Source organism: Temnothorax americanus, unplaced genomic scaffold (genome assembly GCF_048541705.1).
Source record: "Temnothorax americanus isolate GAGA-0224 unplaced genomic scaffold, ASM4854170v1 Scaffold23, whole genome shotgun sequence".
Taxonomy (NCBI): Eukaryota; Metazoa; Arthropoda; class Insecta; order Hymenoptera; family Formicidae; genus Temnothorax; species Temnothorax americanus.
In genome coordinates, this window is record NW_027509371.1 from 1,184,794 (window position 1) to 1,207,202 (window position 22,409).

General features: G+C 41.3%; 1 protein-coding gene across 2 annotated transcripts in view; it reads left to right on the plus strand.

Annotated features, from left to right (window-relative positions):
- Positions 1 to 22,019, plus strand: part of Gprk1 (G protein-coupled receptor kinase 1) — a 24,744-nt gene extending 2,725 nt beyond the window's left edge. The window contains exons 2-15 of one of the 2 annotated variants that reach the window (XM_077407634.1): positions 13,556 to 13,632; positions 16,765 to 16,838; positions 16,966 to 17,067; positions 17,215 to 17,289; positions 17,399 to 17,460; positions 17,552 to 17,603; positions 17,692 to 17,883; positions 17,985 to 18,292; positions 18,372 to 18,546; positions 19,031 to 19,408; positions 19,500 to 19,554; positions 19,635 to 19,783; positions 19,966 to 20,058; positions 20,887 to 22,019. In XM_077407634.1, the coding sequence (XP_077263760.1) occupies positions 13,556 to 13,632; positions 16,765 to 16,838; positions 16,966 to 17,067; positions 17,215 to 17,289; positions 17,399 to 17,460; positions 17,552 to 17,603; positions 17,692 to 17,883; positions 17,985 to 18,292; positions 18,372 to 18,546; positions 19,031 to 19,408; positions 19,500 to 19,554; positions 19,635 to 19,783; positions 19,966 to 20,058; positions 20,887 to 21,045 (1,951 nt within the window). In that variant the 3' untranslated portion in view covers positions 21,046 to 22,019. Of the gene's footprint in view, positions 1 to 13,555; positions 13,633 to 16,764; positions 16,839 to 16,965; positions 17,068 to 17,214; positions 17,290 to 17,398; positions 17,461 to 17,551; positions 17,604 to 17,691; positions 17,884 to 17,984; positions 18,293 to 18,371; positions 18,547 to 19,030; positions 19,409 to 19,499; positions 19,555 to 19,634; positions 19,784 to 19,965; positions 20,059 to 20,886 lie in introns of those variants that run through there. The other variant, XM_077407635.1, reaches the window with a different exon arrangement.
- The last annotated feature ends 390 nt before the right edge of the window (positions 22,020 to 22,409 follow it).

A 22,409-nucleotide genomic window follows, 5' to 3' on the forward strand; every position in this document is an offset into this window, starting at 1 on the left:
TTTCGAGCATTAATTTTTTTATTGTCTTCATCAATCTATATATATATATATATATATATAATCGAATGTTCCGACTGACTCATCAACGCCCAGCCCAAACCTTTATAAGGGGAGGTTCTCATCTAGCGACCCAAAAGTAAGGTGATTTTCTTGAATTTTTTTTTCATAGAAGGAAGTAAATGAACAACTGAAGTTTTTTGACACTTATTTATCGAGTCTAAGAGTACATAGAAAAAATTTTTTTTAATAGAAATTACTGCCGTGGAATGGTGTTACACGTGGTGCATCGTGACCGCGTCAAAAAAAGATGTCCACGTGGCAATCACTCTAGCACCTGTAAAAATTATCAGAAATAAAAAATCCAATAATTTTCATGAAATATATAATATTTGTTGGAGCTTGAACCTATAATATGAATAGAAAGTCGAAAATTAAAAAAATGACGGACATTTGAATTTTGAGTACCGTTTTTTCACGTTTTTTTCGCTCTTTAATGTGCTATATAAAAAAGAAAAACAACAAATATCACCTGCATTTAGGTTCAGGCTCCAGTAAATTTAATATACTTTAAAACAAAACAAAAAAAAGGCGATCCGTCAATTAGTTTTTGAGTAATCGTGATTGCCAATTTGAAAAACATGATTTTTCAGGAAACGCGTTTAAAGATTTTGCGATTTTTTTAAATATAAAGGCGTGCCTCAAATATTTCACAGTCTTAACATATCTTACGACACTTGGTGGCACTTTAGGTAACTATGCTTACCATGGTATAGTAATATAGGCACGCGCATTTCAAAAATATTGATGTAAGATATGCGCGAACTCAAATTTCGCGTAAAAGGTGGGTTCCCTTCTTATGGTATATCTTTTTTATAAAATTGTTTTCGGCCAAACCCTTTTGGGAATAAATTCTACATATGATAAGCTATCAAAAAATGCAAAAAAAAGAAAAATCGATTTTTTGGTCGAGCAGCTAGATGAGAACCTCCCCTTAAACCTAATAGAAACATGAAATTTTCGGGGAGTATATTCCTTCCATGACGTAAGCACCCACTAAGAAGGGATTTTTAGAAATCGACTCCTAACGGGGTGAAAAGGAGTAAAATGTGTTACCGTAGCGAGGCACGGGTATTAAGCTAGATACTTAATTAAAATCTTAATTAAGCGTTAAGACCCTAATAAAGTTTGGGGCGTGTTCTTAACGAATACTTTGGCGACACGCGATTTAAATCGTTATTTAGCTTTTTGAAAACTCTTCTTTTTCCGCTCCTTCTGCACACGTGCAGTTTAATTTATCTTCGGGGGGCTTACGTAAAATTTCTAGAGTGCATCAGAGCGATGCGTTCGGCGACGGCCCAATTCCACCGTAATGCTCGGAATCCATTCATTTACGTAATTAATTTTATGGCTCGGCGGTGCTTCACGCTCGCGAAGAACTGATAGAATCAGTGGGTCGCGTGTCACGAAGTGTCCTTGTGTAAACACGCGCACACACATACGCACACACATACGCAACACCCCAGACACATCCTATTAATACATCCTATCTCGTGCATCCATATTCTTTACGTCAACGATATGCGCGTATAAGTAATTCACTTTTATTACTTTCGGCCTGCGAGATAAAGGAAGGAAATGGCCGCGTAACCGTTCCGTTTATCACCCGAAAACGCGGCGCGTAGTAGTTCCTTTGTCGATCATAAGGTAAACGGCCCAGTTATAGGCACCTTTATAGCAGCGGCCCTGATTTTCTATTATTTACGAACGCGATATATTGTTAAACCCCAAACAAACTATTTTAACACGTGCATTAAAGCTTTCTGAGTAAGATTCACCTATATTTTTAGTTAAATCATTCAGTTCTAATAAATAAATAATTATTTTTATAATGCTCGTTACTGCCGGCGTTTTTGGCACTATCGAAGTGCTCTGCCGCACTTTATGGCACCAACGGGCCCAATTTTCGGCACTTCGAGACGTCACAGTTACTTAAATTGTCCTGCGTATAATTTTAGCTGTAATAATCAATGTTTAATTACTAATTAGCTCTCTTGTAGGTATTATATTTTGTCAACCTCTATGCAAAAACTACATATAATATAAGATATATGAGATAAATTAGCTACCTTCGAAGAGTCCAAAGTCTCCATCACTTTTTTCTCTATCTGTGCTTACTCTGTTACAACAGATTTTTTATATATTACATTAAAATACAAAAAATAAGACAGGTGAAAATAAAACACAGAAAACAAACTTTATCTGTAGCGTAAAAAGTGTCAAAATGTGTTGAATAATTAATAAATTTCAAACAAATTTCATAAAAATTCATTAGAATTATTTTTTTCATAAAAAATGTTTTTTATCATAAATTTTTGAGTTACAAGTATCAATAAATCTACCTCAATTTCTAGAATAATAGAGCAAAATTGATGATGCAACATATTACAAACTCTGTGCCAAAAAGTGAAACATAACCTTCATTACGTGACGCACTTCTTGGCATCGGGAATTTAAGGGAAAAACTAACATACAGATAAACTATTACTTATCTAATCGATAATGTGATTCGTGCTGAACATGTTCATATAACCATTATGACGTTTTAATACTTACATAATACTAAAAATCAGCAGTTTGACGTTCGCTACCACTAAGGTGTGTCACCTAGGAATGCCCTTCGGGAGCCACTGAAACGCGCGAGTCGCCCCATTCACTGTCGGTAATTTAAGTACGAAACATTAAAAAAAAAAGTGTTTATGCAATAATCAACAGTAAAAAACGCTCTTTAATTTGCTTGTAATTTTTTTAATATTTGACGAAAACTTTATTTATTACAAATATAAATGTACCGTCGGTGCCGGAAACTAGGACAGTGCCTGTAACTGGGCCGTTTACCTTATATATCCTTCGCGTATAATCACGGAAAACGGTTTCTTCGGCGCGCCGAACTTGGTGCGCGAATGAATGGACCGCGTTGAATATCGGATTACATCTCGCTGCGTCCGTCAATGGAGCCAAAGTCGATCGTCTTGAAACATTTTGATTCGCCCGTTGTCGTCGCTTGTGAACGACACGCGACGCGTCTCTCTCTCTCTCTCTCTCTCTCTCTCTCTCTCTCTCTCTCTCTCTCTCTCTCTCTCTCTCTCTCTCTCTCTCTCTCTCTCTCTCTCTCTCTCTCTCTCTCTCTCGTCCACACCTCGCACGATAGAGCGGAGGAGGCTCGCCGTCGCCGTCGGCGTCGGAGCGGAGCAGAGCAGCTCCGGGTATCGATTTATTCGACACGCGGTATCTGTCTCGCGAAAGTTCGCTAAACTGTGTTCAGCCAGCGGCGAAGTTCTAGGAAACGTGCCACCGATTCATGAGCGATTCCTCCGGAGGCGCACCGCGAGCGACTCCGCAGCAGCGATATTCCGTGTAATCAAACGCGTATAGAGCGCATCGAAACATTCTGCGACGTTTCATCTGCACAATCTGCGACTCTCGCGGTCCCCCACACGATCGAAAGACTGGTGTGACGAAAGACGGGTTGGATTTATCTTCGCGTTTACGCGAAAGTCGGGCACGGCTTTGATCGCCGATATAAGCGAGATAAACTTTTGCGCGACGGGATAATGGAAAATATTGTGGACGGGTCCTCCGCGCGGTTCGAGGAAGAAACTGAGAGCGAAACTCCGGGCTCCGACATTTTTTTTTTTTTTCCATTTTATTGGATTAAGCTCGGGGCTCCGAGGTAATCAGGAATCGCGCGGGCTTGTCTCACGCCGCTTAATATCGTCTCATTTAGAACTATAATACGGGCTATTAATATACGGGGTCGGCTTATAGCAGACGGACGGGCACGTAGTATCGATCCCGTTTCTGCGTTTCGGCCCGATTAATCGTCCTCTGGTCACCCTACCCTGTAGCCATTAAATTCGGATTATAGCCAGCGTGAGATCTATTATACCGGTTTGCATCCGTCAGCTACTCCGCGTAGACCGTAACAACCAAGCCCGCAGTGTCGCGCTTTCATGGCTCGCGTGCTCGCGAAACTTAACTCGCGCGCCGATCTATATAGAAAGCGAGATTCCTCCCGAGCGCGCCGCAGAAATAATACTCCGATTTTTCTGATCAGCCTTCGATTATTACGGCCGGATCGGATTCTCCGATATATATCCCCCGCAATAGGTATTATACATTCTAAAAAATGTCAGAGTGCGCGAGTTGTTTTTAGCTCATTATTTTTGCAACGCCTTTGTGGAACTTGGCGAACGGCGCGGCGGATCTGCATTATTCGTCGCGAAGCTCGTGCTCGTCGCTCGAGAGAGGCAGAAGAGACTCGCGAGCCGGGAGACGCGTTCGCGCGGGACAAATCGCGCGCTCCGCGCTCGTTTCGACGCGACGATCATCGGCGCGATAAGGATTTCGTTTCCCGCGACTCGTCACCCCGCCGACGTTATCGGAAAGAGGAGAAATGTGCGCGGCACGCGCTCGTTATAGGCTCGTCCGGCGCGACGGCGGAGTTTGAGCGACCGAATGGGGACACCCCATCGTAGCGACCATCTTTTTTTCTCAAATAAACTATAACCAGGTCATATGCTTAGCTTACGTAGCGTAGTAATCGCTGAGAGAAGAGCTTAGTCGACTAATATTATAGACTAAAATTAACCCCGACTAAAAGCGTTGACACTGGTCGAGTATACTCGACTTGTCACACCGACCCAGTCGACCGTACGTCGGCTGTATAAATCCGGTATAAATCAACGCTGTCATCGACGACGTCGCATCAGCCCTCTCTCCCTCTCGTCTCGTTCAGCGCCGGCTAATTAAAAGAGGAGAAAAAAAATTGCACCTCCCGAGATGCGGCGGCGGCGGCGACGCGACGTCGAGATTATTCATGACAGCATTAATGCGCGTAACGGTATATCGCGTAGCCGTGTGTATAACCCTCGCCGCTTCACGGGGCGCTTAAGTTAAAAATGCGTGAACGCGCATCTGGCGGCGCGTCGGGGGATAACCGCGTGCCCTTCGAGTGCATTTCGCGCTCTTGCGAACCACTTGCAGAGGGATCGTGCCCCGTGTGCTCGCGTAAAATAAGATTCCGAAAGGGGAGAAAAATCCCCGAGAGCCCGGGAGCCGGAGAGATCGAGAGAACACCACACGGTGAATTACGAGTCGCGTTCATAAATCGCGTAGAGGAAAAAGTTATATACGCAGTTTACGTAATATTTCAAGCGTGCGTGCGGTACGAACGTACAAAATTACGATACGGAAACATAGTATTTAACAGAGGATCTCGCGAAAGAGGAGGAAAAAAAATATACCGCGTGATTCATTAGAATGTCACGTATAGCGGGCGATATCCGTCGAGCTCTCTGTTTACGTGCGAAACGCGACACGTAACATTTTAATAAAATAAAGGTAGACAATTGTTCGCTTATAAGACTTTATTTGGCACAGAGCAAATGGTATGAGTCGAAGGTGTGTTTGCTCAAAGGAATGAGGTTTAATTTCCGTTGATATGGCGTGAACCAATAATGGAACGCTTTATAACAATGTCAGAAGTAGGAGTTGCGGCTTCTTAGAAGAGAACTAGAGAACAAGTAAAACAGAAAGGTTGACGCATGATGCAAAGATTCGTTGGAATGGAACTGGTTTTTGTATAATTATACATGGTGACTCGGAAGTGCAGAAACAGAGTTTTGGATAAAAAGTAGGAGAAAGTAAGTGAATCACGAGGTATGAGGGTTTAGACAGATATATAGCGGGACTTGGGCTTATTAGACTTTAATTTTTACTCTGGAAAAGTTTGGAAAAAACGGTCTTGCAAAAAATTTTATAAACACACGAGATATACGTTATGAGATACGCGGCACGTAACAGCTCACGAGGGACCGCCGCGCCGGCTCTTTCCGTGGCGTTTAAGTACTTTCTTACGAGCTCATTCTCTACCTTTTTACACATTCGACATTTCACGGAGACCGACGCCTCGGAGGCACCGAGGGACACTTGGGTCGCCCGTACGTGCCGTAACATCCTTGAATTGAACTACAAAGTATACGACCACGACCCGATGCTGTGCGATGCCACCGGTATACGTGCCGCCCCGGTCTAATACAGTAGAGTAGAAGCTCGGGAACAACTCAATTTTCGACTTTGATTAACCGCCGTCGTCCCGCGTGAGATACCTAGGTAATAGGGGCCTCGGTATCGCGTCGATACAGCTCCGGTATTCGGTATCCCGCTGCGCGATTCTGCGTGCCGCGGCGAGGAACAGTCGTGGTAAATTTCCCTGGCTGGTGCTTACAGAAAAAATATACGTAGCGCGGAGATAGCGGTTGCGTAGGTGTACAATGCAAATGTAAACTCTGTCTTCTCCGTATTTCTTTTTTTCCCGCCCCTTTCCTTCTTTCCCCCTCTTTCTCCCTCATCTATTATGAAACATTACGGGGTTTTCGCGAGCAAACGGGCGTTTTGCCGCGGCAACGAATTCTCGAAAGTAGGAATCTTGCAAAACACGCGGGGGCGAACCAGAGTACCTTGTTTCGGTCCATAAATATTCGAATCATATTGCTAGTGTTGATGCTCGGTAAAGTTTGCTCTTTACTCTATCTATTTATCTCTTTCTCTCTCTCTCCCTCTCTCTCTCTCTCTCTCTCTCTCTCTCTCTTTCTGTTAACGCGCACCATTTTGTTCGTCGATGTATGCTTCTCCGATGCTTCTTTTTCTGTCTCTCTCTCTCTTTTTCTCTCCTGAAATTCTTTCGATTCGCAAAACGGCTTCCTATAAATCCCCGGATTATTACGACGAAGCGAGCCGTGAGCGTATTTCGCGAGGAATTATCGACATATATATCTCTATCACCACGTTAATTCTCCGCTCGCTTTCGTAACCGATTCTTCCACATGTTTCTTGTTCCAATTTAATTATATATATATTATCCGTGTGTAAATAGAGTTTTATTCGTTAGAACACGGTTCTCTTGTTGAAAGGATTCAAAGCGCGACGGTATTGGCGTTATCCATCAGTGACGTCGGACGGGATCGGTTGATCGTTGATTGGCTCAGGTTGGATCGATAAAATACTGGGCCAATCGCTCTTCTTCTTTCGGTATTCAGAACGGATAACCGCTATCCCGTTTTCACGCGCGGAAGGGAATAACTCCGGGCAAACACGAGAAAAAAGAAGCCTAGCAACACTCCCGGAAGGACGTATATATCGGAGGAAGCTGCGGTCCCGGATGTAATTAAAGGTAGCAATCAACGAGCCGGGCAAACGCGCTCGTCGTTTCTCGCTAGCCTCGCGTGTCGTTATAAAAACGTCTCTGGCTCGGTTGTAAAAACAGCTTTTAGAGGGGAGTAAATAAACGAGAGAGCATCTCGCGAGAGGAGAGAGTCATGCACGAGCGTTATTGTGAGCTTTCGTGATTGACTCTCGCTATAAATTAAGTAATTATGTTCGAGCGACATATGTGCTTTAACCCGCGGGATAACTTTTCTCGGAATGCTCGAAGGAGGTCTTTTTGACTCCTCGCGAGTCTATACCGGTACTTTTTAAACTCCGATATGTTTCTCGTTTTCCGTCGCAGCGATAACTTTTAAATGTGTTCAACCAACTTGTAACTTTGCGAATAAAAACATTTTTAGTACGAGAGTCCGCGAGCATTTCATTCGTGTCGTTAGCGTAAAACAGAACGGAACTTGGAACTCATTAAGGAAAATTACATGGCAAGAGTGAGTACGGCAAAAAATAAATGTTATGTAATATCATATATATATATATAAAAAGCGAATGAATCATATTGTATAAATGAAATCGTATAAAGTATTCTGAGACGCGATTGACGAGTCTCGCGCTGTGTCGTGAAAGGCCATTTTCGACAGCCGCACAATTGAAATACGGTGGCGTATCTTTTCACGCGATATGTCGCGCTCGCATTTGCTCGCTCGCACACGTAACTGTCGCCATAAATAATGAGGATATCCCATCCGGCGCTACATGCATACATTAATTACCTCCTTTTATCGGCGCCGCAGCGCGCGTACAGCCGCCTGAATGGCAACCGCGAAACTACCCTATTCACGTTGGAAAAAAAGGGAGATTGCAGTGGAACGGTGGTACGGAAGATTGAAGCTCCGGAAAGAGACTCTCGTAAGAGCCGCTGCCGAGGTGAATCCGCTTTTCCGTCGCGAGCCTAAAAGGACATTCGAGATCGAGCACTCGGGGGCGCTCGTTCGTTAATCCGAAGATCCGAAGCCGCTTTTACGGACAAAGTGTAATTTTCCCGTCGTCAAATTGCTCGCGGAAAACGACGGCAGCAGAGCCGGCGGAAACGAATAGTAGCGCCATCGGTTGATGGAAATATCGTCTAAAGTCTAGCATGAATTCTCTCTCTCTCTCTCTCTCTCTCTCTCTCTCTTGCGCGCGCTTGCTTGTTTACGCAATTTTAACTGTGTTCACGATTTTAGCCTGAAAGGCAAGCAACTTTGGGAATGATTAATATACCGACGCGCTTCCACGCGCTCGGCTGCATCCGGATCGCGTTATGCAACGCGAGGATAAATGACTTTGTCGAATCGAGTTGGCATCGGAGAGTATCCTGTCTGTCTTCGCGTACCACATCGACAGTGTGATTTCTTTCCCGAAATAATAAATGGATCTATCTCACAATCAGTCCGGAAACGCGCTCGGCGCGTTTAGAAACATAATTTAGTGGAGCGTTAAAGATCCCGGTCTCCATGCGCGCGTAAAAAGGTCAAATGTCGCCTCCTTAATTTTACGTTGCATAACGCGAGTCAATCAGTCTTGCAAGCCAGTATTTTCTCGAGCTTTTGCAACGCAAATTGTTTCTGGAACGACGTAATTTTCAACAACAACGAGAGAGAGAGAGAGAGAGAGAGAGAGAGAGAGAGAGAGAGAATAGATCTGCGCGGTCGGTCAAACTGACGAAAAAGAAGCTTCGGATTCGATTTTTTTACTGCAGCGAAACAATAAGGATTATAGCAGAAGAGGAAAGACCAGTTTTAAGACGCCAATGAAAGTGTTCATGCATTAATCACAATTATTAAAATAGCGGTTGTAAAGATACGAACGTACCGGACGCTCGCTTCGATTTTTTCTCATAAATGAAATTGAGGAAAAAAATACATCAGCGGAATGTACGGGATGCTCCTCTCGTAATTGTCGTCGCGGTAATTAATTTTATTTGTGTTTCGCTACGGGAAAAATACGACTTGTTTTGATTGATGCACGCGCGGCAAAGTATGACGCGACTCCGGTCTTTTGCGCGTCCCGGATATGTACTTTATGGAAATAAGTAAACGGCGGTGAGAGAGCGATATCGTTTTGCAGCTTGGCTTTACCGCGCCGCGCGGTCGGCTAATGCAACCGAACGAGCAATCCCCGTTTCAATAAACTTCTTCATCTTTCTGCAGCAACGTTTACTGCGACGCACGCACGCCGCGCGGAGGTTTCGGTTTGATTTTTGAGGCACGAACAGAAATACGCGGCACGGTTTACGCGGTTTTAGCGCCGCGATTTCGACACAAGCCGAAAGCTGGCGGTCAGTCGGCCGGTACTGTATATGATTGCCGTTCAAAATCAAATTGCGCGCGGCTAATCGAGAGCGCCATTGTTACGAAAATCATCCAATTTTCATTATCGCGGTAACGACAGGGTCGATTAGGATAATAATAGCGTTTTTCACGGGAAGAACTGGTGCGCACTCAGTGCACATTAAAGCTGTTGTACACTGATTTAGTCTCTAATATTTAAAGTAAAATGCAAATATTTTGACTGATAAAATACTCAGTACATATTTTACCAAATAGTGCAATAAAGAATATTGAGGATTTCATGATTTAACCCGATTATATTAAACATACACTTACGTTGGTTTGTGTACGACGGCTTTAATGTGCACTGAGTGCGCACCGGCTCTGCCAGTGAAAAACGCTATAAGACTTTGTAATCGCGCGATTACCGAGATACGCTTTCGGTTGAATCGATGAGATGGTTTGACGTTTACGACATAATATTGATATAATTGCGATTCTCAGCGAAAGAACCCCACGTGAAGCTTGTTTTGAGATTCAATCTTTCTCGGATTTCATTCTTCGCGAAGGATCGCAGTCAATTCTGCCCGCTTCTCCGCTGAATAGTTCTCAAGCCTCCTATAATAAGACTCCTGACTGATTTCTGCGAAACACGACGATCAAAACTTTCAAGTTTTTGTTCCACGCGGAACTTTATGCTAAGCATATCCTGCCGGACGCGAGTTTTGAATTAAGATTCGAATGACGATTGTAAATAGACGTAAAAGACTGACCGATCCAAAACCGGACTGATCGTTTTAAATTATTATATTTTGATACTTTTGGGAATGGCATTTAATTTAGCAACAGGAAAGTTTCGGTCGTTTCTGTTTTTACGTTTTTTTTTCTTGCGCTCGAGCAATTCGAAGCAATTAAAACAGAGTTCGCGTTCAGACGGATTTACATAACTGCCCGCTCGTGTCTTTTTTCATAACCGTATAACATTGTGCTAGATTTTGAATTCATCGCGTCGATCGAACACGCGGTCCGAACGGCGAGTGGAAGGGCCTGCCCGTTGCTGGATATATACGCGATTATCTGGCAACGCTCCAACCAATCACTGGAAACACGGATTTATTTTGATCGGCTGGTAAAGCTCATTCACCCCCGCTCGATACTCGGTGCTCCACCCTACCGTGGATTAAAATCTTTCCCCCACGGCTACCCAGAAATTGACCCGAATCAAACTTTACAGCCAACCGCTCGCGCGAGCCTTTATCCCCCGAGCTCCATCACTTAAATTGTCATGTTTACGCCGCGCTTCTACCTTTATATATCTTTATTATAAAAGCCCGGCATATTATCGAAACACTTTTAAAATGCTAAGGCTCCAGCTGTTTATTCGCATTCCTCTTCTTTTTATACCTCCGATTAATTACAGGAAGTGATACTTTATCGGCACTCGAGACACTTGAAACATCTTTGTTCCTTCACATGTGGAATCAGATAGAAATATAAAACGATCCCCTACACACGAATATACATTCAGAAAGAGACAAATGTGCGTGCGTTTTAGTCGAATGAAGTCTTTTAAAGTCATCCTTGGGCAAGCTTCTTCGTTTCATTCTTCGCTTCCCTCAACGGCTTCCCTTTGTCAAATGATAATATAAATGATAAAAAACGCTTTTACGTCAGCGTGAAATAAAAGTCGGCGTGACGTGGCTCAGAAGCGCGTTTGAGAATAAATTTTAATATTTGTTTCATAAGTAGTCGCTTTACTTTACATAATAACTCCTCGAGACTTTCGAAACGGTCCATGTATCTTTTTTTTTTATGTTGCGCGGTCGCGAAATTAAAAGTCCGCGCCGCCGGCTGATCGACTCGGCTCCGATATTGTATAATTTAGCGCGAGAAATCAGCGCGCGCGCGCGCGTTCTTAGTATCTCTATTATTCTCTATTATGGTGACCTGCTCCCGAAAATATTGTTGCGTAAATAAGAAATTCATGGTAGGTGGAATGTTGCGGCGAACTCAATTATTTGTTTAACAAGACGTAAGGGCCGGCCGGAGAGGTGAAAAATCGATCCCCACCGGACGATCGAACGAGCGAGCGCGATACAAAGACGATTAATCATTGATAAAACTGACATGAAGATTTCAAAATCTTGTAGTGGATCGAAGTATAGGGTATTTCTGATGACAAAGTAATTTCAGTGGCAATTGTCCGATCGTCAGCATCGAGTTGGTTAGAAGAAAATGAAATAGGCGGAACGGTTCAATAATATAATTAGGTTCTTCGCAAGTTTATAAGATGCTTATATTAGCAGTAATATAAATTGATCATTAATTCAAGACGAGATATTAGGTACATTTCCAGCTTTAGCGCGGCATAATAGCTGCATTTTAAAACCATTCACAAAGACAGTCGGCACGTGGTTCGAAACGTATAAAATTCTCCAAAATTATTATATATTAGGCATAAAATCCCGTCCAATGATTGAAAATGCTTATTTAAAAAAACCTGCAATGTCGTTGGGATTAAAGATAAAAGTGAAATATATTTCATTGTCTTGTATTTTTTCGCAAGAATTAAAATATTACAAATCATTTTATCTTTTCCTGTGATGTATATTTCCCAATAAGATCGTGCTTACGCGAAAATAAATCGTCATGGAGAAACGCGCGCGTCCCGAGAAATGCACTCTTGACGCACACGCCCTTTAACGTTATCTCTTCAAGAGTCATCGATTACGTTCTTGTTATCGCAGGCACGTCGCTCGCTTTCCAGTCTCGTTTGCCTCTTTTTCAATCGCCTGGTCACTCTCACGAGCCACAGTTCGACTGAAATAGCCGCGCTACCGATTGCGGACGATCGAGTTGCGTCACGGATGTATATCCTCGCGCGATGCATCCATCGCGAAGCAATTGACACGCGATGCTGCGATGATAATGGCACTTTACGGTACTTGATTTGACTCGATACACCGCAACTGCGTCTGACATTCCTCTCTTTTTTCTCTTTTTCTATCGAGCATTTGCGCAAGCACTCAATATATGACAACCGGATCGAAACTTCAGAGTTAAATTAATGTTCCGAATCCTCGTCGATTGGCGAGAATTGTCGAGCCCATCGCGCTGCGTGTAGTATTTGCTAAAACATCGGTTTTGTGAAAGATGCTGCTCGGAGGAGAGGAGGAATCTTCCGCTCTCATTGTCAGTCGCTCGCATTGAAACGTCGTCGCTACGGCGCGCGGGCGTATAAATATTATAATATATACGCGTCGCACATCGTAGGATGTCCTCGACCAATGTATTATTTATGACGATTAATTGGTTGTTTCAATATTTCAGCAGAATCCCGACAAAAATATCCACCGGGATAACGAGAAGGACACGCGGTTTTATTTATTTATTGACTCCGCGGCAATGCGAAATGAACCCTCTTGTGCTCTAACACCCTAACGCCCACGGGCTTTCGCGCGGATCATTTGGATAACTCGATATACGAAAGAGATGCGCGCTGTATTTTTTGTCAAATTGGCTGTTATCTGTCCGGTATCTGCGGAGGCTATGCGCTTTTGTTATTCGAGCCCGCGGCTCTTGTCGTACTTGATGCTTGCACGCGGATCGAGCTGTATCGATGACACAATGAACTATAATAAGTAACGGTTGCAATTCCGTCGTTTGACATTTTGATCAATCTCATCGTGATGTAGGCGCGACGCTACGGTGGCGATGCCGGTAACGGGATTTCGTGTCGCGCTAATATATTCCTCGCGAAACGCGACATTTTCGAGAGATTTACAACGACGCGACGGCGGCGCTTGATGGAATAACTGATCGGGTTTTGCCGCCACCCGGGCCGGAATCTCTCCGGGTCCCCCGAGTTTTCCAACGAGAAATATCTTTATGCGACTATACATATTTGCTTCTGCATTTTTCCCTTTTGCGCTTTTATCGGTCTCTCGGAAAAAGGACTACGTCACCGTAGGCGACAACGATAAACTGTTGTTGATGGGAAAAATCGATCCTTTCTGTTTCAGCGTTCGGAGCGTCATGCACAGATATCTGGAGAAGAATAACGAAGTAAACTTCGACAAAATATTTAATCAAATGTTAGGTGAGTAAGCTATCGCTCCGATAGTCCCGCGCCCTTCGTTCGCTACACTCTCGGTCCTCCCGCCCTTTGACGAGATCAAAGACAAAGGAGGCTTATACATTTAGTTCGTAAATTCGCCCAAACTTCCCCAATCTAATTGCGCAGCGAGGAGAACCTTCTCTCAACGTGCCTTTTTATCTCTCTGTGTTCGGTAGTAGTATACGATTCAATTATATACATAGACCTCAGATATCGGCATATTGTCTCTCGCTCTCTCTTTCTCTCTCCCTCTTTTTCTATCTCTCCAATTAACGCAATCATACAAAATGCATGCGTATATTATTCATAATATTTATACACTGTTTAAATATAAATAAAGGTCAGGCTCGTATGTATCAAACAATAAAATAAAGGTTACCGGTCAATAACGAGCAAGAGATTGTTAAAATTCAAAAAGGTATATTATTACAAACAATTGTTAAAATGGGAAATTTCGGCAACACCGTGCCTTTCTCAGCCAAATTTAATAGAATTGATAACATTATATGTATACGAATAGTCAGGAATCATACATTTCTACATCCAATAAGTACAGTAAGAATGTCATAAAGTCGTAATCGCTGTACAAGTACGGTCCTTAATTGAAAGTTGAGTCATAGAATTGTTGAACGAAAGAAACCGGAATCGCTGCACATTTTTAAAAACCTTAATTGAAAGTCGAATAATAGGATCCATGATTTATTCCTCAGTCGGCAGTGGGATCGAATCATCGAGTCAGTCAGCGATGTTATCACGTCACAATCAAGAGTCAATAATTAAAATTAAAATAGAATGTGTATATAAACTGTAAAAACTGTAAATTAAAAACTTGTAAGAGCGAGTAAGTGTAAGAATTTGTTACGATTATACGTACTGAGACTAAATGTAGGATCAAGCTATAGAAATGTATCCCAAGCAACCGCACTGTATATATCAAATCTTGTGTGTGACTGAGCATTATCGCTCTACATCGATTGCCAACAAAGGATGTAAATAGACAAATAATTACATCCCTATGAATTGTTACTAAGTTTGTTTAAAATATTTAAATAAGAACCATTAAGTAATTCCGTATCCTTATTGAAATTGATACCATTTTTTTTTGTTCCTTTATGTGTATCATCTTTGAGATGAGTCACTTATAATAATTCGTTTCGAAATCTAAAATCTCCGGATTGTTTTAATTAAAATTCCGTTCATTAACAATATTTCGGAAAAAGCAGCTCACCTTTTTGATAAAAAAGAACATATAATAGGGTATATGGAATCCTTAACAAATTGGACAAATTTATTAAAACACATAAAGACGTCAATGCATTGTGGTCGAATAATAACGTAATTTATAAAATTAAATGTAATGATTGCGATGCCTCTTATGTAGGGCAAACAAAACGACAACTGAAAACAAGAATTAATGAACACAAAAACAATTATAAATTGGATCCATTAAGACTTAAGACATTCAGTTATCACGGAACATATGCTAAATTTGAATCATACTTTTAATTGGAACAATCCGGAGATTTTAGATTTCGAAACGAATTATTATAAGCGACTCATCTCAGAGATGATACACATAAAAGAACAAAAAAATGGTATTAATTCCAATAAGGATACGAAATTACTTGATGGTTCTTATTTTAATATATTTTAAACGAACTTAGTAACAATTCATAGGGATTTAATTATTTGTCTATTTACATCCTTTGTTGGCAATCGATTCCTGTAGAGCGATAATGCTCAGTCACACACAAGATTTGATACAGTACGGTTGCTTGGGATACATTTCTATAGCTTGATCCTACATTTAGTCTCAGTACGTATAATCGTAACAAATTCTTACATTTACTCGCTCTTACAAGTTTTTAATTTATAGTTTTTACAGTTTATATACACATTCTATTTTAACTATTGACTCTTAATTGTGACGTGATAACATCGCTAACTGACTCGATTCGTTCCCACTGCCGACTGAGGAATAAATCTCGACTTTCAATTAAGATTTTTAAAAATGTGCAGCGATTCCGGTTTTTTTCGTTCAACAATTCTATGATTCAACTTTCAATTAAAGATCGTGCTTGTACAGCGATTACGATTTTATGACATATTCTTACTGTACTTATTAGATGTAGAAATGTATGATTCCTGACTATTCGTGTATATATATAATGTTATTAATTCTATTAAATTTGGCTGAGGAAGGTGTTCCCGAAACGTCCCATTTTAACAATTGTTTGTAACAATATACCTTTTTGAATTTTAACAATCTTTTAACAATCTCGTTATTGACCCGTAACCTTTATTTTATTGTTTGATACACCGTTATAGGTTAAAAGATGAAATTTAAACCAATACCATGAGTTAGATTTATTTTGTTATTTTTAACTACCATGTGCGTCGAAATTTATCAGTTTGAAATAAAATAAGATTATTTTAACTCCACTGGTTTAGTCAAATTAACATTGTTTTAGTTAAATTAACTACATATTGAGTATAGGATCAGTGGCGACCTATGGAATAGTTAAAAATTACTAAAAAGTGAGTTTAATTTATCTTTATGAATTTAACAGTGCATATAGATAAACATAGCCGCGGCCACCGTACTAATTAATTTCTCGCAACTTGTTTCGCACCGTGAATTTCGGAGATTTTCAATGTAACGCGGCGCAACGCGAGCGTAAATATTCGTCCATGCAAAAAATTTCACCGAAAACCATTCTCCGAGGTAATCGACATTCTCGTTTATGAATCGCTAATTAAGTGTTCCCTTGTTCGTAAAGCGCTATTTTAACACGATATTAAATCGAGCAGCGATTAAATTTGTTATCTCTCAAATTAATCGATAGAATTGAATAATGTACATTCAATCCTGAATCGTAGAACGCGATTTGATCGCCCCGGCCTGAGATGACCTGGAAAAAAAAAACACCTGGTCCCTTTGGCGGGACCGCGCCAATTTAACACGGATGATTCGTCTTTCGGTCGCCAGTTATCGTTATTATTTATCTCTTTTTTTTCGCGAGAGTAGAGAAACGACGTTAAATGTTAGCGAGAGCTGTGACAATTTATACTGAAAGTTCGCCGATGTCAAGCAAACTCCACATGTACTTCCAGGTTACCTTTTATTCAAAGACTTCTGCGAGACTGTAGCGGAGGAACCGATTCCGCAACTTAGGTTTTACGAAGAGGTTCGTGTTTTTTAGTCCGCACACACTATATATATTATATATAGTTAAGTTTTCAGTAGCGTCGCATATACCACACACCCGCTGGCACCCCGACTGCATAAAGAAATTTCGTGTTTGTGCATTGTAGATCAAGGCGTACGAGAAGCTCGAGTGCCCGGAGGAGAGGAGAAAACTCGCCCGGGAGATCTACGACAATTATATTATGAAAGAGCTATTGGCGCATTCTCACGTGAGTGTATATATCGACGCGGCACCGCGAATTACGCGTTTCCTCCTGTAATATATAATATATAATAATTGTAGGAGAATTTTCTCTCCCCCTCTCTTGGTGTATGTGACTTTTTAATGCACACGACGCGTCTCTGTCTTTTTTCAGGAATACTCGCAAGAGGCGGTATCTCACGTGCATAAATATCTCATGAAAAATGAAGTCCCAGTTAACTTGTTCGAGGTAGGTCATTGTTTCGTGACCTTATCCGCGCGATTGCGCGTACGTGATCGATATTGTTCGTGACTTACGAAACTTTTTCTATGTTTTTTTTGTTTTGTTTTGTTTGTAGCCGTACATCGAGGAAATATTTAACCATCTGCGAGGGGAGCCGTTTCAGAAATTTCTGGAAAGGTACAAATAACATCCTGAGCTCTCGCGAATAAAAATGAACCTGTGCGTGACGTATAACTTGCGATTAAAAGAAAATTGTGTATGTTTCTAGCGATAAGTACACCCGTTTCTGCCAGTGGAAAAACTTGGAGTTGAACATCCAGGTAAAGATTTGTCCCGTTTTTCTCGTCTTTTTTCAAGGACGGAATTTTCGAGATTAAATTATCGCACGTTTTATAACGGAAATTGCAGCTGACGATGAACGACTTCAGCGTGCATCGAATAATAGGTAGGGGCGGCTTCGGCGAGGTGTACGGATGCCGGAAAGCGGACACGGGCAAGATGTATGCCATGAAATGCCTGGATAAAAAGCGCATTAAAATGAAGCAGGGTGAAACGTTAGCTCTCAACGAGAGGATAATGCTCTCGCTAGTCAGTACCGGGGTAAGGAACTTGTTTTTTTTTTTCTCTCCTGTTGTAAAAAATGATGCCCTCGCGTTTAATCATGATACGACGTGACATGATAAAGCGCGTTGTCATCACAGGTGGACTGCCCATTCATAGTGTGCATGACGTATGCGTTTCACACCGCCGACAAGCTGTGCTTTATATTGGATCTGATGAACGGCGGCGATCTGCATTACCACCTAAACCAACACGGAGTCTTCAACGAGCCGGAAGTGAAGTTCTACGCCGCGGAAATGATCCTCGGCCTCGAGCACATGCACCGCAGATACATCGTCTACCGTGATCTGAAGCCCGCGAACATACTGCTGGACGAGCACGGACACGTCAGGATATCGGATCTGGGATTGGCATGTGATTTCTCAAAGAAGAAGCCGCACGCGAGTGTGTACGTACATGTAGCCCAAGTCCGATCGAACTTTTCAATCTGTAACGCAACGATATCTGAACTTGTTATTCTGTAATAGCGGCACTCACGGATACATGGCGCCGGAGGTACTCTCGAAGAACACCCCGTACGATTCGAGTGCGGATTGGTTTTCCTTCGGTTGCGTGCTGTACAAGCTCTTGATAGGACGCAGTCCGTTCAGGCAACAAAATACCAAGGACAAACACGAAATAGATCGTATGACGCTAACCATGGTGCGTTGTTAAGAAATTCTCGCTGGAAATTTCCCAGTCGCTGCGATCATATTTGTTTGTGACGATAAGTGTGTCAAAAGTCAAAAATTTACATGAATCTTTTATGTATGTCGAAATAAATTACATCTTTGTATATATGCTGCCACTTGTGTTGATATAATAGATCTGCGAAAAAAATATCAAACTTTTTAGTGAGTTAATCGATAGCTGTTAAATTATTTAAAGGATTTCTTTTACTTCTGAAAAAAACAAGGTGTACATTGCATTTTGATTATTTTTCTATTTACTAATAGAAGAATTATTAAAAACTAATTTATTTTTGTATACAGTGTAGAAAAAAGAAATGTAGTCTTTTTGCTTCTGATATCATAATCTGATGTGGATCGCAGTGGGCGATCGGAAGATTCCAAGCGATTTCACAGATATCTCTCGAGAAACTTAGACACACGACGATTCTCAACTTGATTTTTTTAATCAATCGCAGAACGTCGGAATACCGGAGACATTCTCGCGGGATTTGCAGTCGCTGTTGGAAGGTTTGCTACAACGGGACATCAGCAACAGACTCGGCTGTTGTGGCAACGGCGCGGATGAGCTAAAGGCGCACCCGTTTTTCAGTGGTATCGATTGGCAGCAGGTGTACTTGCTAAAGTACACGCCGCCGTTAATACCGCCGCGCGGTGAGGTCAACGCCGCGGACGCCTTCGACATCGGATCCTTCGACGAGGAAGACACGAAAGGAATCAAGCTGACGGAGGCGGATCAAGACCTGTACAAAAACTTTCCTCTAGTCATCTCCGAAAGATGGCAGACTGAAGTGGCCGAGACTGTGTTCGAGACAATCAATAACGAAGCAGACAAGGTAAGATAAATATTTCATCTTATTGCCCATAATAACTTGATTATCGACTCTTTACTAACATAAAGATTTCACTTTGTTTTCGTCCTCGTAGTTGGAAAATAAAAAGAAGGCGAAACAAAAACAGCGGTTCGATACAGATGAGAAAGGTAAGTGTGTCATACGTATCGCATGAATACTCTAGAATCCGAATGGAATTGTAATCAGCATCGGTCATTTACACTTGCAGGTTCGGACTGTATATTACACGGTTATATAAAGAAATTAGGAGGTCCATTCGCGAGCGCATGGCAGACGCGCTACGCGAAACTATATCCGAATCGGTTAGAGTTACATCCTGAATCAGCGACTAAGCCTGAGCTCGTGTTTCTCGATCAAGTAAGTACATACATCATGTACCAAGGATGACAGAGTATATTAAAAAAGGTCAAAAAGTTAAATCGTGATCTTTTCAAAATATATAGTGATCCTGTTACTTAATGTGTTATATGATACGTTTCACATTTCACCTCGTTCGAGAAAAAGGGTAACTTACATTATGCAATGTGAAACATTTTCAGGTTGAGGAAGTAGGAGCGGACTTACAGCTCGTAAAAGGGGAACAGTGCATTATAATGCGTACGAGGGACGCGAAAATCGTACTTACAAATGCCGTAAGTGAATCTTTCAGTGTCTCTATTGATGATATACTTTGCGATAAAATGCAACAATTAGAATTCAGACAAGTGACATTAACTGTTTATGATCTAACTGTTCAAATAGTTCAAGGTGGAAACTTTCAAGTTTCAATGTTGGATAGTTCGTACATTAATGAAAACTATTAATGAGGGCTAGTGCCTATTAATGAGTCTCGAAATGGAAGAGATTTAAGATTAAATACAATTAAGCATTGTTATTGACTGTAACTGACAATGATTATAATCGTAGCAGCGATTATACTCGTCGTGACGAATCGTCACCCCATTTCGACCAACGATTCTTGGTCATTTTTAAATTGATGTAATTTTAGATGCTTATAATATAAGCGTCTTGATTAAATAATAAAATCTTATTATTTTATTATTTAATCAAGACGCTTATATAATAATAATAATAATAAAATTTTATTATTTTATTATTTAATCAAGACGCTTATATAATAATAATAATAATAAAATTTTATAATTTTATTATTTAATCAAGACGCTTATATTATAAGCATCTAAAATTACATCAATTTAAAAATGACCAAGAATCGTTGGTCGAAATGGGGTGACGATTCGTCACGACGAGTATAATCGCTGCTACGATTATAATCATTGCCAGTTACAGTCAATAACAATGCTTAATTGTATTTATTATTCTCACTGGCGAAGCAAATGTTACTTATTCGGTTTAGATTTAAGATTCTCAAGCAGAAAATTTGAATAACACGATCATTGAACAATTAGAACACTCGTAAGTTTTAAACGCTACTAATAATGATAATTGACTTGCCGTAGGATGAGATAAGCTTGAAAGAGTGGGCGCTTTCGTTAAGATCGGCACACAAATGCTCAATGGAGATGCTCGGAAATATGGCGAGAAAAGCAGGCAAGATCTACGGGACTGAACGGGACGCAGTGATCCCGGCGACGCAGCGGTCCACGAACGGCAACTAGCCCATTGTCGTCATGTGCGACGTCGCACCGTCATACTCCAGTCCCACTGCCCCGCAGCAGCGACAGCAGCAACAACTTTTTTTATACTAAACGGATGATGGGGAGAGCAGCGATGGATAGGAGAAAAAAAAAGGATTTAAGAAGAGAGCGCGAGGAACGTTTCACAGAATGGCAACGCAGGTAGTGCCTCTTCCTTCCGAAGGCTTATTCTGGACTTTAACGCTACAGTGTTAAAAAAAAGTGAACAAATCCTTCTTTTGGCACACCTCGATCAAACGAAACGTCCCAAAGAAAATTTCGTTATACGGCGGATAGCGCTACGCTGTGTATTATAGAGACTCTTAGCCAAGTAGTGTCGTATCGTGCGTACGTTCTCCCAGGGCCATGAGGATTATGCGCGCGCGCGCGCGCGCGCCCATAAATACATACACATATTTACATACATATATACACGTACACCAAAAAAAACCATATGTACACGCAAGTAATCGCGGCTCCTTCTGGTCACTGGTGCGGGCGCGTAGGCATCTCGTTATATTTGTACATTAGTTGTATGTGCAACATGTGACATAGCGACTAGCGACCGACCGAGCGACGAACAAAAATTAACGGATAACACACGGAAAACACAAAACATACATCCGGTAGTGTATTATTATGACCTAGTACTCTCTACGCGATCCCGTACTCTTATTACTTTTTACGCGTTTTGTCGTACCGCTCGTTTACTTAATTTATTTACTAATGCAGAGAGAGAGAGAGAGAGAGACCAGTTTTATATTATCCTTATGATGAAACAAAAGTGACTCATTATTTATTGTGTTGTTAAGTGCGAAAGAATGAGAGAGAAAAAAAAGAGAAAACTCGTTTGTATATTAACCAAAAATGAATCGAATACCGAATGCATGCAACATATGTACGCTCGAGTGGATATACGCGAGTCCGCTCTGGCAATAAAATATGCGATGAACGTAGATGAGAAGAGCTTTCTTTCGTCCTGCATCATGTATCAGTAGAGCAACGCTAAAGTCCAGTAAGTATTTGTGATCTCCATTACATCATGTTTTAAACAGATCGTAAATCTTTACGTAATCGTGATTGATGTGCGAAATTAAGAAATGTTCGATTTAACAGTTGTACGAGAAAAGAATTACATATCAATGTCACGAATGAATTGGTCCATGGTCCATTTTTTATACCGTAACAATCGGAATTTGGTACATTTATGAAAGGTATAGATTTTATTTCAATAATCACGTTTATTGATCAAATGGTAGTAAATATCCTGTAACAGTTTTTCATTCGTGATTTACAAACGAATTAATACTCATAATTTATGTACGCGTGTTGGCTTCAAGTACCAA